Genomic DNA, 17,134 nt, shown 5'->3' with positions numbered 1-17,134 from the left:
GCTTTTATTAATGCAGCCCAAAAGAGCATTTGCCTTTTTTGCAGCCACATCACATTGTTGGCTCATATTCAGCTTGTGATCTACAACAATTCCAAGATCCTTCTCACTTGCAGTGTTGTTGAGCCACGTATCCCCCATCTTGTAACTGTGTATGTGGTTTCTTTTTCCTAGGTGCAGAACTTGGCATTTATTCCTATTAAATTTCATTCTGTTGTTTTCTGCCCTGCACTCCAATCTATCAAGATCACTTTGAATTTTGTTTCTGTCTTCCAGAGTATTAGCTATCCTGCCCAATTTTGTGTCATCTACAAATTTGATCAGCATTCCCTGCACCTCCTCTTCCAAGTCATTAATAAAATGCTGAAGAGCACTGGGCCCAGGACTGAGCCCTGCGGTACCCCACTCATTACCTCTCCCCAGTTTGAGAAGAGCCCACTGATAAGCATTGGAAGTACAGCCTCCTGCCTCAATGCTGGTGAATCCAGTGCCAAGAGAAGGGAAACAACACATTTTCCGCCCACTTCAGCATTCCTAATTACAGACGGTAGCAAGCCAACAAATACCCAGCTGCTACAGCAGAGTGATTATGTGCCTTAACCTGGCTATCCTTGAACTGTTCTGGATCTCTCTTGCCACTAGTCCTACACCACCTGCTCCGAAAACTATATGCTTTCTGTTCCCTTTATTCCAGCCCCTCCTTCCCTTAGATTATTCCACAAGCTTGTGACTCGGCACAGCTTCCACACCCTAAGTGTGGCACTTTCTTGACTTGTATGTCAGGAGTTCTGTTGCTAAAACACCTGGCCTCATTTATACCTCTCAGTTGCCTTTCCTCACTGGGTTTGCAAATGCACACCTGCTCTTATTTTCCAGCCCCATACCTCTGAACACCTCAGGTACACTTAGAGAGATTTGCTGCAGTGTAGACACACTGGAAAGTTACTGTCTTGAATATGGCCACCCCTTATTAGTTTAGTGAGTAGATTCCCCCTTCCCCATGACTCAAAATGCCTGTTTTCCCAATGCCATCTTAGTTTATGTCTGGCCTGGCAGATTAATTAGGCTGAAGTAACTTCACCATCGACTATATTGATCAGAATTAGCACTTCTTTTAATGTTCTTCTGAACAGTGGAAAATGAACTCTTTATAATTTTTTTAACCATCCTGATAACTGTTTGAACAGCCAGGTGGTAAATGGGGTTTAAAGAAAATATAATTAAATGATCTTACGAATAGCATCTCTTCCCCACAAAGAGTGATTCTACAGCTGCGCAATTACAAATATTTTCTCATTACAAATCCATTGTAATTGTAGCAAATGCTGCAGCTAGGATAGACATAAATGAATAATGGGACCCAGCACCCATGACTAAATCATATCTCCTCTGGTGTGACAGTCCTCGACTGAAGCCTCAATTACAGCAGTGCTATTACTGAGGCACCGACCTTTGGAAAGAATAGGCTGGCAGGGCATAAATTGTGAGGCTTGGTGTCTACTGTAGCGATAAGCTGCCTTAATAGCTGAGGAGTGGGCATCCATGCAAGATCTCGTGTATTTTAATTTTTCACTGTAGAGGTGGTACTCACATTTCAGTACATTTGTGATTGGGATGGGGAATTTGCTACACAGATGATATGACACAGTATCACAGTAAATTAATGGGTGCTTGCTGATCGTCCTCCTCTCACCGCATTCCTCCTACTAGCTGACAATACAGGTGCCTCCATACTGATAGCAACAGCTGAAGCAGAATGTAATGAATGTCAAACTCTGAATACCCTTTACAAGGATATTAATCTATATTGCTGTTTAGTTGCCATAGTAACAAATGTGTTTTCCTGGTCATGATTCTGCCAGATATTGAGGCAGTACATTATGGATGGAGTTGCAGCACTACATTTATTTGGAAATTCTGCTGTGTATTAGTCTCGCAATACACAGAAAAGAAACATGAGTTTATTTTCCTCTGTCCTCCAGTCCAGGGAAATCTGGAGATAAGTCACACATTCCCGAAAACTAACCTGGTTTCATCACATAAACAAGCTTTACCTAGTGCAGCCTTTGCCAACCTGGTGCCCTCCAGATGTTTTGAACTACAACTCCCATCAGCCACAACCAGCATGGTCACAGATGATGGGAGTTGTACTTCATCTGGAGGGCACCAGGTTGGAGAAGGCAGACCTAGAATATGATAATGTATGAAATGGGCTCTAGTTAGGTGACGAAAGGTCAGCTTCATAACAGAATCACGAGGAGGGCATAATAAAATTGGGAAGAGGGAATAAATCCTCCCCTTTTCTCCCCCAATATAATCTCTCTATCTTTCTCTTTTCCCTTTCTCTCTCTCTCTTTCTCTCTCTCTCTCCCCCTCCTCCCAAGAGCACATTCCTATTTGCTAGATAATGAGTGTTTTGAACAGTAGGACTTAATAATGAATACAGGGATCATCATGATAAATATATATTTATCAACAACAAGTGAGAGTTTGGTTATTCAAAGTAGCCATTGCAGTACTGCTTTCATGTATAGTCCTTTTTATTCAGTATCATGAATGGAGGCACGTTTATGAAGAGATAACTTGATAACGCTGAGATCTGAAACACACAGTAGAATGAAGTGATAAAATAGACTGTCGCACTTCAGGCTGCAAGTGAGGTATGGTGTTTTCGGAGGGGGAAAAACCTCATTGCAAGTAAAGCGGCAGCAACTAGTACATCATAGAGAGACGTTTGCTGCTGTGTTCATTTTTATTTGCAGGGACACTTTTATGTAGGGAAGCGTTACAAAACGTGATCCCTTACCTGCAGCCTGAAGTGTTACAGTCCACAGTATACTCCCCACCTCCCAGGTTTTCCACTTCATTCTACTGCATGTGTAAACCAGTCCTCAGCTGATTATGTGAACTGATCCTAGAATTATTATGGATTGGAAAGCCCTTTACATTCTTATCTCATATGACCATATGAGTTAGGTGATTTTTATTCCTGTTTTATAGAATGGGCAACTGAGGCTGGAGAACTCAATGATCATTCACTTCTTTTGAATGCAAGCCTCTCAGGTTCACCTACAACACATTTATCTAGTGAAACTTTTAAAATGTCTCATTACACTTGTGTAGTGAGGGGAAAACTTAGGCACAGTTACCAGAATGAATGATCTGATTCAGGGGTCCCCCAAATTTTTGCGTTGGTGGACACATTTGGAATTCTGTGAGTGTGTTGTGGGTACTCTCACAAAATGGTTGTCATGGGCAGAGGCACCATTCATAAACAGGCTACCATGGTGTGCATGGCCAGGCACAAAACACACATTTCTCATAGGGCAAACTGATGAGACTAAAAGAAAAGTAATCTGTCCAAGAACCTAAGTACAGGCAGAGGTGGGGGCTGAGCTCTCAAACACAAAACCACTCTTTTGAAACCAAATAAAGATGACACTTCAGGAGAGCACGTGGCTCTGTAGCATGCCAGCCTCCCAGTTAAAAAAAATCTTTTTTTGTTGTTTATTTGTTCAGTCGCTTCCGACTCTTCATGACTTCATGGACCAGCCCATGCCAGAGCTTCCTGTCGGCCGTCGCCACCCCCAGCTCCCCCAAGGTCGAGTCCATCACCTCCAGAATATCATCCATCCATCTTGCCCTTGGTCGGCCCCTCTTTCTTTTGCCTTCCACTTTCCCTAGCATCAGCATCTTCTCCAGGGTATCCTGTCTTCTCATGATGTGGCCAAAGTACTTCAGTTTTGCCTTTAATATCCTTCCCTCAAGTGAGCAGTCTGGCTTGATTTCCTGGAGTATGGACTGGTCTGACCTTCTTGCAGTCCAAGGCACTCTCAGAATTTTCCTCCAGCACCACAGTTCAAAAGCATCTATCTTCCTTCGCTCAGCCTTCCTTATGGTCCAGCTCTCGCAGCCATAGGTTACTATGGGGAATACCATTGCTTGAACTATGCGGACCTTTGTTGTCAGTGTGATGTCTCTGCTCTTCACTATTTTATCAAGATTTGTCATTGCTGTCCTCCCAAGAAGTAAACGTCTTCTGATTTCCTGGCTGCAGTCAGCGTCTGCAGTAATCTTTGCGCCTAGAAAGCTTAAGATATAAAATTAAAATGCTGGGGACAGGGAGTCTGGCAGGCACCAAGAGAGATGTCTGTGGGCACATTAGAGACCCTGGCACCACATTGGAGACCCCTGATTACTTGCTCCCTATCTGCACAGGTCACTTACAGATTTAAATTATTTCCTGACATGCTTCTCTTTGGCATGTGCTTAACAATCCACAGGTTTACTTAACAAGACTGTGGTTGTTTTAAATACTGTAGGTTGAAAATCTTTTGATATACTGGACTGCATATCTGTTCAAAGTTAACAGCACTTGTTAGAAATTCTGCTTCCTAATCCTCCTGATCTCTCCTCTTTGACATTGTACAAGCTGAATGATCACATATGTGCAAGAAGCAATGCAGGTATTGTTCCTTTGGTGGAGACTCCCTTCTCTGAGAACCTCCAACAAAGGAAATGAGGTGGGTGGCTACACATCCTTTTCTGCTTTGGCACCCTGATTGTGGAATGAGCTCTTCAGAGAGGCTCGCCTGGCACCTATATTGTGGTTGTTTCAGTGGCAGGTGAAGACCATCTTATTTTCTCAGGCACTTTAGTCTTTTAGTTTCTGTTTTTAAATATGTTGCTGTATTTTAAATCTTTGCACTCCTGCTAGGTTTTATTTTGGTTTTTCTTTTTCATTTTAGTTTTATACTGTAGCTTTAAACTTTTATATTATGTTTTATCATGTTGTATTTTATGGTTTTAATTGTTGTGAACCACCCAGAGAGCTTCGGGTATTGGGTGGTATAGAAATGTAATAAATAAAAATAATGTTTCATTATCATGTTTCAATAATTGTATGGAACACATAACTTGTCCAATTTTCTCTTTCTAGTTGATAGCATCCATCGTGTTTATCAGCTTTGGAGTGGTGGCAGCTTTCTGTTGTGCAATTGTTGATGGTGTGTTTGCAGCGCGACACATAGTAAGCATGTCATTTGATATTCATTTCTCAAATGCTTATCCCACATGCTGAGCACACACTTTCCATGCAACAGGTCCCAGGTTCGATCCCTGGCAGGTCAAGACATGGCTGGGAAATACACTTGTCTGAAATCCTGGAGAGCTGGTACCAGTAGTGTAAATAATACTGAGCTAGACCCAGATGTCACAATAAATGTATAATTATAATAATAGTAATAATAGTGTTAGTCTTTAAGGTGCCACAAGATTTTGTTGAATTAATGAAGGATTTCTGTAATGATTTCTTTGTATTAACTCATCAAGTTCTGTATGGGATTATCTCATTTGTAAATATTCATTTAGGATTAAACTACACATCACGTGCTAATGCATGTAAGAGTGTCCCACTTCTATGTGTTAAAAACACACAACCCACTTCAGTTTTAGAACATAAAGTATAGTTGAGCCTTTAACATTCATAGCAGATGTTCAAGTGTCCGAAGCAATTCACATGTGTTATCTCAGTAATCCATACAACAACTCTGTAAGGTAGGTCAGTATAATGAACCCCGTACTGCAGATGGTGGTCTGAAGCAGAGAGAGCTCAGTAGGGTTACTCACTGAGCTTATATTAAAGGTGAAATATTGACTAGGAACTTTTTGGTTCACAATTTTAGCTACTAGGCTCCCTGAAACTGTTGGGGAGTTTGGGGAATATGGGAGGATGAAAGAGATGGAGTTGAACCAGGGAGGCAGTTCAGAGGCACAGGGAGTCCAGATAGGCAATGCTTTTTGTCCATCCAAAATATTGTTGAAGCTTAATGTATGGGAGAAACAAAAAATCTGATCACTTCCACAATGGAATTCTGAAAGACTCTCAAATAATAGATTTCTCATTCTGTATCCAAAAATTATGGTGAAGCAGATATTCATTGTGCTCCAGAACATTGTTTTTTAACATGGGCCAAAATTCTGAAAAAAATCTTAGGATCTCATAAGTAATATACAGTGGGACGACAGCGTAAAGAAGCGCTACTGTAAAATATAACATAGCCCCCTTTACCTCATGTGGTGCAGAGTGGTAGGCAGCAGTATTGCAACCGAAACTCTCCCCATGACCTGAGTTTGATCCCAGCGGAAGCTGGGTCTCGGGTAGCCAGCTCAGGTCAACTCAGCCCTCCATCCTTCCGAAGTCGGTAAAATGAGTACCCAGCTTGCTGGGGGAAAGGTAGCCATGACTGGGGAAGGCAATGGCAAACCACCCTGCTATAGTCTGCCATGAAAATGCCAGCATAAACAGGCATCCCTCTAGGGGTCAGTAATGACCTGGTGCTTGCACAGGAGGAACCTTTCCTTTCCTTTCCCTTTACCTCAGTGAAATATATAATATGGCATCTTATTTTTGTTGCAATCATGATTTCATTAGAAAGAGGTGGAAATGAGATATAACAAATCTTTGTCACTGCATGTTGTTTTCTTAATGCAGATAACGCATTCTTGTTCTTTCCTGCTTTTTTAAAAAAAACTTCACTAAGAGAAAAATAATGAACATGAGTTGTCTTTTCTCCTTAATAAAGTACTTTCAGTTTAGTTTTATTTTTCTTTTAAAAAGGAGAAGATTAAATAGAAGGGGAAATCCTTTATTTTTCCATTTGAAGATGGCATAAACTTTGCAAAAACACCACTTTGAAAGAAAGATATCTGCCAGGAGAGAGAGAGAGAGAGAGAGATCTTCATGATTTGTCCCATTCAAGAGAAAAGCACTGCACTTAATAGAAAGCTCCATAGAAAAGCAGTTACAAAATTAGAAGCTGATGTAAAAGTGGCTTGATTTAAAGTACCCCTGTCCCATTTGAGAAATCATAATACAGACCTAAATTGCTGTGTTAACTTCATTTCAGCATTTGTGTATTCAAAACCATCCTTCACCTTCTAAAAAAAGTAGAATGCCAGAATCAAATGAAATAAATACAGCGGGAAGTAGCTTGTAATTATGTTAGTTGAGAAAGAATATGGACATTACAGGAATCCATTATCTGTGAATCATGTTTGTTGGACGTATATTGTTACCTAGTAGAAGAGTTGACCTTACATGCTGCAAACTGATATCCTTGCAAAACAAAACAAAACCCCTCTCTTCTTTCTACAGCAACACTTCCTATTGCTACATAGAAAAGAGATGTTTTCCCCTTGTAATTATTTCTATGGTTTGGGGAAATAACAACCTTCCAAGTGATACCTCTTCACCTAGATACCTAAAAAATTATTTTATCCACAACTGGGCAGCTTATAAAATAGAGATGCTTCCATTCCTGCCATAGGGATCCTACTAGTATAATTTGCATTTATTTACTACTACCAATGGAGGCATACATAGAAAGCTGGCTGCCATTGTTGCTACTGTGAAGCAGAATACCAGGTTAAGGTAACATGAGCTTCCAGAAGTAACCAGAGAAGGTAAACCAAGCTAGGAGAGAAGGCAGTGCCAACCATTCTGGAGTGGTAGGCATGTGGTATTTGAGCTTGGACTGGGATTATACATCAGGGGCTTTCAGGATTTGGAGTGCAATATCCAGTGCAGTTTTGTATCTGTCATTTTAGAAATTAAGCAATATGTCGTTATAGTGCCCAATTGTTCTTGTAAACTTAATACTGGAACAAATGTTCATGGGCATGTATGACTGCAGAACAAATAACAAAGCCAGGTGAGAGAAAGGATTGAACCAGGTGGCAAACTGGCTGCCTTTATTCACAATACTGGGCATACTCAAGACAAAGGGGATATAAGGACACAACTGTTTCCAAACTAAACCTGTTAAAACCTGTATTTGAAGGATGTCCCACTGTGCCTTTTATAGTTTATTTGTAGTTCTTAAACATAGCTGGTCTCCAATGAGGATGTATAACTTCTCCCTTTCTGTTATTATTGAAAACACAGTAGCATCTGTTGAATTCAGAGTTAGTAACTCTATATACATCAGCCATGAAGGCACTTGGGATTCAGTCAAGTTTCTGTTCCCTCTTACTGTAAATTGTACTGTACAACAACAAAAGTAGTATAATTTAATCCCACTTCAGTTCAGTATAGATGGCAAATAAGAGGCAGATAAAGGGAATACAGCATTAGCACTGAGGCAGGGCAGTACATTGACAGTACCTGGAATTTATACCTGGTCTGGCCAATTGAGAAGTATCCTGCCTGCTTGTCGTAGGTGCCAAAGTTGTACATCCTTGTTCCTTTTTGGACTTGAAGAGGCCTAAACACACAGAGTCCTAGGTAGCTTAATAGGCTAAATCCCATCATTAAAGCGTGGAGTATTCCAGTTTAAGCTTTGATCCAATGACTATATTAATGTCTCAAAATATGTGTCTGCCCATGCACTCTTGAAACTTTGCATACATCTTTTGCTTAATTGTTGCAGCTTGAGAACCATAAACTTGAAAGGTAGGAACTAGTAAAGCAAATTAGAAACTTCTCTTACTTCTCCTTGAACTGTTAATCAGCATGAATGATTTTTAAGGGTTCAGCAAAAACTTGAGTGGGGTCCCAGAAGTGAGGAACCCTTCCTAGAAATTGACCTTCTTTCACTATGAATGCTTTCTAGGAATTAGTGAATTCCATGGTGCCATCTTGTGGATTTATTCTGGAATAGTAGGGAGTTTCCACAAACAACTTTTTTTTTTTTTTACAGTATCATAGAACATGATATAAAAGGGAGAGATAGGTCAAAGTATGATATATGTATCATGCTAATTTTAGCATCAGGATGATGCTAAAATTTGTTTTCAGACAGCCTCATTTTTCTGGATCATCAAACAGGCACCCTCCTTGCTCACACATGCCCGTTTAAATGTGGGCATGCCCATTTAAATGGGCTCACACATGCCCGTTTAAATATTTTAGGAAAAGCCTAAAATGCTATTAGAAAAAATAATACTTCTTATTACCTTTCTGTAAAAATAGAGACAATTCCCTTGATAAATAGTAAGGTAATAAGAAACAGAACTCAAATAATATCCAATGCCTCCCCTCAATTAAATTAGCAAGCTGCCCTGGAGGAAAATCTTAGATGTATTTTCCTTTCTCCATGATTCTGCATGATGTAAAATCATAGCTAATTATTTTTAATATCATTTCCATCCTGACTGAGTCATTAATATAACTTCCTGGCTCATATGATAATATTTTTAAGAAATGAAATTAGAATTCATCATCCTTAATGGGAATAACATTAGTTCAGTTCTAAGGTTTAGATTTCATTTTGTTTAAAGCTATGTGGTCTGTTTTGAGTTTTTTAATGTTATCGTTGTTATTGTTGTTGTTGAAAGAGCACTTAAATGATAGGTGATGATGTTTTAAAGCGAATGTCATAGAACACCTGAATGTTTTACTATTTAAAATGTATGTGTGATTGTCCTGGTATATTTTTGGTTTTGAAAATGTGTCTCTATCCATCTGGAGTGTCCCTTTTATACTATTAATAGCATCCTTCCAAGTGGCCTGTACATATTACAACATAGGGAAGAACTGGTTCTGATTGAGCTAAGTGAAAATAGCCTCTAGGGTTGCCAGCAAGACCATTTCAATTAGCAACAGGCAATCAATAACATAAGGACAAATTGGACTTTTCTCAGGCAATAAGTAGGCTAACACAGATGTAGTTTGTACCTTATTATTGGAAAACAAAGGACACACAAGCACAAGATTGTTTTATGTGATACCTAAATGTGTTGTTTAATGCTGAAATATCTGGATCCTGTATTGTGAGTAGCATATGTGCATTGTTTATGAGCGATGTATTTTTTCTGAGTTTGCCTATTGTTTGCTTTGAATAGATGGCACAAATCTGTTAAATATGACACGAAAGGGTGACAGAGATTAAGAATGCACTTCTATAACACTTACCTGGGAGTAGGTCCCATTGAACTCAGTGGGGCCCATGTTTGAGTAGAAATGTATAGGATTGCATTATAATGTATAAATAGGAAGCTGAGTGGAATTATAAAATATCACTATGACACTATTGTTGGTTTTGAAAACTGGCTTGAAAATAATATTATATTCTTCAACCAAAGAACAGTGTCATCATAAATTATAAACTTCACAAGCACATACAGTAACTTGTTTCCATAATAATATTTGTGGTGGTGTTAGAATGTTACAAATGTGAGAAATGGTGGTGGTGGTTGTTTTACCCTGTGCCATGATGGCAAGTGTAGCAGATGCACAGAGTAGATTTTGTAGCACAAGAAAAGATATTGAAAGCATTCATAATTCTCATAAAGAACTTTGCTTATTTGCCTCCACATTCCTACCTTATTTTGCAATGGTATACAGTGATCTGTCTGGATTAGAGGTTCAACATAGTATTTTTTCTGCATACTGCTGGAGGAGTATTTATTTTCATTTGGATGCATGTTCAGACCGTTCATTAGAGATTGGTATGGCAACTAGTATTTGAATAGGGGGCAAGAGCGAATGAATGCAGAAACATACAGATATCATGAAGGAAAGATGAGTCCTGCATCTAAGCCATGTTGGCATAGCTTCATGTTCTAAGCAAAGCATGTCCCAAATACATTTTCGCTTTTGTGGGATTGCCTCGTGAGACATCCACTGTGAGTAGTACTAAATCCTGATCCTAATAATGGAGACAAGCTTTGTTGTAGGGGCAACCAAATGGTAAATCTGTATTCTTGCACTGGAGAGAGGGAGCCCAGAGGCTTCAGAGAACCAAATTAAACATGAGTAAGTCAGAGGTTACCTAAATGGAGGGACATGCTATGGGGTCAGGACTAAAGATAGCCTCATTTTTTAACCATTTATAGCCAAAAGGGTGGGCTGCCTTAAGTCTTGTGTGATCTAGCACTGCTGTTGTTGTTCTTAAACTGGAATCCATGTAGTCTGTCAATAAAACCAGAATGCTTGATAAGGATGTCTTGTAAGCCTTCAAACCAGACACAACTTTTTGATTTACACTTTGTGACTTAGACAGCAAATACATCTACATTCCTCTAGAGGGCACACATGCTCTTTCTAACATTGAAACCTCTAGCACTTAAAAATGACACACCCCAGTTAAGTTTGGTTTTTAATGTATGCATATGTGCGCGCGCACGCACACACACACATACACTGGTAGCTTTGGTTAGTTTTCAGTTGCTGTAGCAACTGTAGCAAATGTACTTACAGCATGATCCATGACTGACATAGCTGAGACTTCCAGTTTGTCAGTCAATTACTCGATTAGTGGTATAGCTGCTGCTTATGGGCTAAATGGACAAGAGCAAGTGTAGGAATGGTCCCATTGACAAGAGTCCCCTGGAGTTGCTCCTCCTTTCCACCACTGCATCCTGCTTGTTCAGCTGCCTCTCACTCTGGCCCAGACAATGGTGGTTGTGAGAGGGAAGACCAGTAGATGCCCCTGCCTACTTGCTCACTAGCTCTCTGTCTGCCAAGCAAGCAAGTGGTAGCAATGATGAGAAAGAAGAAGAAGAGCAATAGCAGCTGGTTCGAAGGTAGACTCACTGCGGGAGGGGACCCACTGAGGGTGTCTTGCCCAAGAGCCCTCAAAAACCTGGAGCTGGCAGTGGGCAACAGCTGGAAGGCCAGTGCAATGTCTCACACTGGTACAGCACAGTGCCATCCTATCCTTGACATACACTAGCTGCAGAAGGATAGGATACCAACTAGGTCCCCTGTTCCCATGGAGCCCAAAGATAAACTGGTATTGGGGATCCATCCCAGCATAGCATGAGAGTTACACAGGCATAATCACAACTATAATAGCACTGGCACCAAAGATGGGCAGGATCAGACATGTGGAGGGCAGCAGCAGAACATTGTCAGAATCCTCTGTGCACTCTCTCTCATGCTCTCTCTCATGCTCTCTCTCTCTCTCTGGGTTGCATCCAATGGTGTTATTCCACTAGCACAAAGTTTCTACAGCTTGTGGAAACCCCATTTTCATCTTTGCACAAGTGTCAAATCCAACAATTTAATTCTGCTTGTGCAACACATTGCACAAGGCATCACATAAGGTGTTCCATAAGGAGTTGTACAACTTGTTATGGCTTCATTAAGCTAGGTGTTGTTTGTACTAGTTGTGCTAGTTATTCTGCGAGTGGTTGTGCAACCACAAGTGGAATAATACCAACTCTTGTAATTTTTCTGCTAGCCTAATGTTGGCTTTAACCCTCACTTGGCAATGGCATACTGTTCTGCTGGTTAAAGTACTCTTGTCAAACTCAGTGGGCAGACAAAAATGACTGCCTCCCATCTCCTCCCAGTTCACCTCCATAACTGTGATGGAGCATAACATTATTATGGACTTTGCAGCCAATTATAGCCCACCAACTGTGGTATATAAACTGTAGACATGGTATCTTCCCAACTCTACAATATCTTTTTTGAGCTGCATTGTACCAAACTGTGCACAGCATTCTAAGTGTGGTCACACAACAGATTTACAGAAAAGTGTTATGCTATGGGTGGTTTTATTTTCAGTTCCTTTCCTAATGATCTCCAACATGAAATCCCTCTATTTCACAACTGCTGCATGCACAGGGTCAACAATTTCACCAGGCTGTCCACGATAACACCAAGGTCCTTTTGCTGGCCAGTCACTGCCAGCTCAGACTCCATCAGCATATATGTAAAGTTAGGATTTTTTTTTGCTCCAATGTGCCCATATTACATTTGCTTACATTGAAGTGCATTTGCCATTTTAATGCACATTTCCCCAGTTTGGAGCAGTGGAGGCTAGTAGCTCTGATTTCAGTAGGGCTGTGAATCCATTCTGGGTTTAAGTGAGAACCAGCCAGAACTCTAAAGGAGCTATTCAAGGTGCTGAACCTATTTTGGGGAGGGGGTTCAGCACTATGGATAGCTGTTTTAGAGTTCTGGCAGGTTCTGACTGAAACCCAAAATGGATTTACAGTCCCACCGGAACCAGAGCCACCAGCTTCAACTGCTTTGGAGAGATAATTTTGGAGCTTTTTGCTCATTTTTTTTTCTTTAACCACCCTAATAATTTCGTGTCCTCAGAAAACCTAGTCATCACTGCTTGCCCCTAACTCCAGATCACTTATGAACAATTTAAAAAGTACTGGTCCCAATACTAATCCTTGGGAGACCTCACTATTTACATGCTGTTGCGGCTTCCACTGTTCCTTGTGCTACTGTCTCACTTACCCCTCCCTTGAAAATAGTTCCATCTCTTCACATGGCCTCTTCTCAGAAAGGGAAAACTCTGTAGTTGGAATGGATTTCCCAAGTCCCATTTAGGGATCAAGGAGACCATATCTACATCCCCTTTGACATTGACACCAGGAGTTTCTCTATCCCCTGAACCTCTGACAAGTTCAGAGCAGAAACAGATGATCCCCACTGAATCCAGAGTAGCAAAAAAAATTCAAAATTTTTCTCATCTAATGCTGTCTGTTCTGGAATTAGTTCCCAATCCTTCAGTCATCTATTTATTTCACTTATTAATTAATGAAAGCATTTCAGTCCTTTATAAAAACTGCAGTTAACAACTGTCCTTGCCATTGATTCCTATATTGCATGAAGGCTAAGATTTCTGAATCCAATTATGTGAGATGAATATGTAGGGGGAGGAGGCAAGTACAGAGTCCTGTGAGATACCCCCTTTTCTTTACAGAACTTTACACCTCCAGATACACTACATAAAATGTGTAGTGATTATTTCTCCTTGTGCCAAAGGGCTGGCCACATAAAGACTCTTTATACATGGTGTTCCTGAATGAATGTGAAAAGCAAAACAAAAGAAAACAAAAGCTCTCTCTTCTACTGCAAGCAGGTACTTTTTTGCTGATTTTTTTATTTTTTACCTTCTCACGCTTTCTTTTTACAAATCTTTCTTTGCACATGTTGTGGCTATTACAGTAAAGCAAGGTTGGAAACTGTTTAGCCCCCTGGGAACTGCATTGCTTTCTGGGTCACCCCCCCCACACACACACACATCTGGGTGGAAGACGATATCAGGGAGTGGACCCTCCATCCCAAAGCCCCATCCCCTTCCACATAAAGCCTCATCCTGACATCATAGGGGAGTATCTCCATGCAGAGAGACAGAATATCTGTGAGAATTTCCATGAGAAACTGAGTGCAGATTTTCTGCACTGGACATGGGGAAATCCCATTCAGCCATAGAGAAAGGTAACCCTTCTCTACTGCTGAGAGAGGAAACCCCTGCTCTTATCTCCAATCACTGATAAGAGATAAGAGCAGGATTTCCTCTCCCCTGAGAGGAGGTGGGACTTGGGAAAGGATTTCTGTGGCCCAGATGGGGAACCGCCATGGGCTGGATTAGGCCTATGGACCAGAGGTTCCCCATTGTTGCAGTAAAAGTGCTTAAAATTAGAAGTGAGCATCCTTGCTAAGATATTTAACCCTACTTTTGAACAGGATTATATGTTGGAGCACCATTGAAAATACAGATACCTAAGTTTCACATACTAATATGTGAATATGTATGTCACATACTAATAAGTTACACTCAGTAAATATCATGTGTACCTGTAGAACAGTAAAGCTTGCACATACCTGGTCCACATATTATGCAGCTTCATGCATCAAAGAGCCAAAATTGGCCATGGTTCCCTATATATCCTCCAATTTTAAAGGCATGTAACATAAAACCCTCTGCACCTATTTGTCTGAAATTTGGCAGGCTTCATTCCCTTAAAAGGGGCTACTTGGTCTGCAAATGTAATCCAACTCTACTAAAAATAAAGAAGTTGTCAGTTTGACCATCTGCTTCGGATCCGAGGCTAAGCACAATGTCAGTCTGAGGCTCTGAGCTGAGGCAGCCTCCTCCTATCCAAGCCAAAAAGGCAGGTTCCAAGACAAATAATTGTTCTCTGTGCAGCCCTAAGGTACTACAAAAACCAGACTCCATTTACTTCCATTTATTTATACATAAATGTATACCCTACTTTTCAAGCTCAAAGGGTTTCCAGAGCTGCTAACAATTACCATGATTTTTAAAAGCCCAGATAAAACAAAAATTAATAATCTTAAAACAACATACCTGCTATAATGGATGTTAATGCAGAGCCAGCGAGATATCAAAAACCACATTTAAAAGGCCTGGGCAAATAAGAAGCCATGCTGATAGCAACCTAATACAGATGATTGTGACAGAATCGCATCTGTTACTGTTATCTGTTATTGCCTAGATTTCCCACACTGACTCTAGATTAGAGCCACAATATAGTGTGAATCACACTGTTTAGTACGGCACAACTTCCCAGGGCCAAGGTGCCAGTATAGGTCCATGTCAGTTCTAGCACAGAAAATCAGATTCTCCCATACTTCCGTTCAGTAATATGGATGTTGACTTAAGCCTACACATAAATGAATACTGGGAAATATAAAAATACTCTCAAAATTGAGAACTTGGGCATCTCTCTACTGCAGGCCAACAGCGTGAAGTGACATTAGCCCTGTTTAGGAGTTATGAAGGAAGAAGCTATATAAATGTATGTAAGGGGCACAGGACTACAATGACCCCACCCCAATGTCCCCAGACCTGACCTTCCTCATTCCAACCTCACTGCTTTGATTGGCAAGGTCAGAAAAGGTCTTCTACTTGCATGCACTTGAATGCAAGTAGAATTGTCTGTGTGATTACAGACCCTGCAATCAGGGACAGAGGCGACGGGGCCTGTGCACACGGTCATTTTGGGCAGGGCCAATGTTCACCGCCCCATGCCCCCTTATGCGCATTTTTATATATTTAGGCATAATGCCAGCCTAATCAGGGCTGTTCTCTTGCTCTTTTTTTGCTGTAGTGCAAGGCTTTGGGGCATGTGTATGTGAGTAACACAGTGCATTTAAAATGCACTGATAGTACATATATAAAAATATAAGAAATCCTTGGCATGCACACACATTGAAATAAATGTTTGTAGCTATAGCATGTGGTAGATAGACAGGAGATAGTGAAATAATGCTTCCCAGAGATAATCCAGTAGGAAAACGTACATAGCTAGATGAGGTCCATTTGACTGCACTGTCTAATGGCAAAATAACTTCACATAAATATGGGATAACTGTTAAGTAATTGTAATGTCTATAGATATGCACTGTATATATTACACACACAAATGAATTGGAGGGAAAGTACCATGAGATTTATGAGCTTTTTAGACTAATATCAGTGTGTAATTCTGGCTCCTTATTTTAGGAGTGGTAGCTAGAACGCCCTATGTATCTGAGGACTACATCACTGGGACAGAGCAATCCTATGGTCCCTAGGCATTGTCTGAGGGGCCATAGGATAGTGGGGATTTGCCCCTCTGAGGTCAGACACAGCACTCCGATGTTGGAAGGGGGAGTTGGAGATCCAAACCCCCTTCCCCGCCCCCTCGCAGCCAGCATAGCAAGAACTGTGCCAGCTGGCCTTTGAGGTTGGAAAAGCAACCTCGGAGAGGGGGAAAAGGGGGGCATTTCAGTGGGTGGGGAGGGGAGGAGACCTGAGAGGCTGTGGCAGGCCACAATATCCTGAGCCTCTTCCAGTTTCCTCCCCTCCCCTTCCAAAGCGGTGTTGATAGATAGGCAAAAAAACTCATCTAGTGAAAAATGCAGGATGGGAGGACAGGGAGGCGAAGATCGCCTCCGCCACTCCTCTTGCCCTGCCTTGGATGATTGGAAGCCTCCAAGTTCAGGGGCTTCCAATCACTGAGGTGCAATCAATAGGATTGTGCCCATAGTGACTTTTGTGATCATTGATCAACGAGCAGCTTCCCTCCACCCCCACCCCCAAAATATAGTGTGTTTGGAATCTTCTAGATGTTTGAGCCACAGCAGCTTTAAGTGAGCGTACTTGAACTTAACCTAACAGCCAAATGAACAAGAAAAATAGGATGATTTGCAACATTAGGCTGGCACAGTGAACATATTAGTTGTGGCTCATGTATAGCATAAATTCAGACAACACAGAAGCACTGTTGGTGGGGAATATAGTTGATTTTGTAGAAGGTGAAAAATGGGTGTGGTATGAGGTTCCACTTCTCCTCAAGACTCAGGTTTGCTATCTGAGTGTGTTCTTGGATCCAGTGTTGTTCCTGGATGCTCAGATACTTTGTTCAAGCAAGGAAGTAA

General features: G+C 41.0%; 1 protein-coding gene across 1 annotated transcript in view; it reads left to right on the top strand.

The window, feature by feature from the left end:
- Positions 1-17,134, top strand: part of TMEM255B (transmembrane protein 255B) — a 45,655-nt gene that overhangs the window by 16,650 nt on the left and 11,871 nt on the right. The window contains exon 3 of the mRNA XM_084844553.1: positions 4,937-5,026. Coding sequence (XP_084700679.1) covers positions 4,937-5,026 — 90 coding nt within the window. The remainder of the gene's footprint in view (positions 1-4,936; positions 5,027-17,134) is intronic.

The sequence above is a fragment of the Heloderma suspectum genome, chromosome 3 (genome assembly GCF_057233095.1).
Source record: "Heloderma suspectum isolate Gila_16-S chromosome 3, 16-S_ref, whole genome shotgun sequence".
Classification (NCBI taxonomy): Eukaryota; Metazoa; Chordata; class Lepidosauria; order Squamata; family Helodermatidae; genus Heloderma; species Heloderma suspectum.
This window is presented reverse-complemented; position numbering and strand designations above follow the sequence as displayed.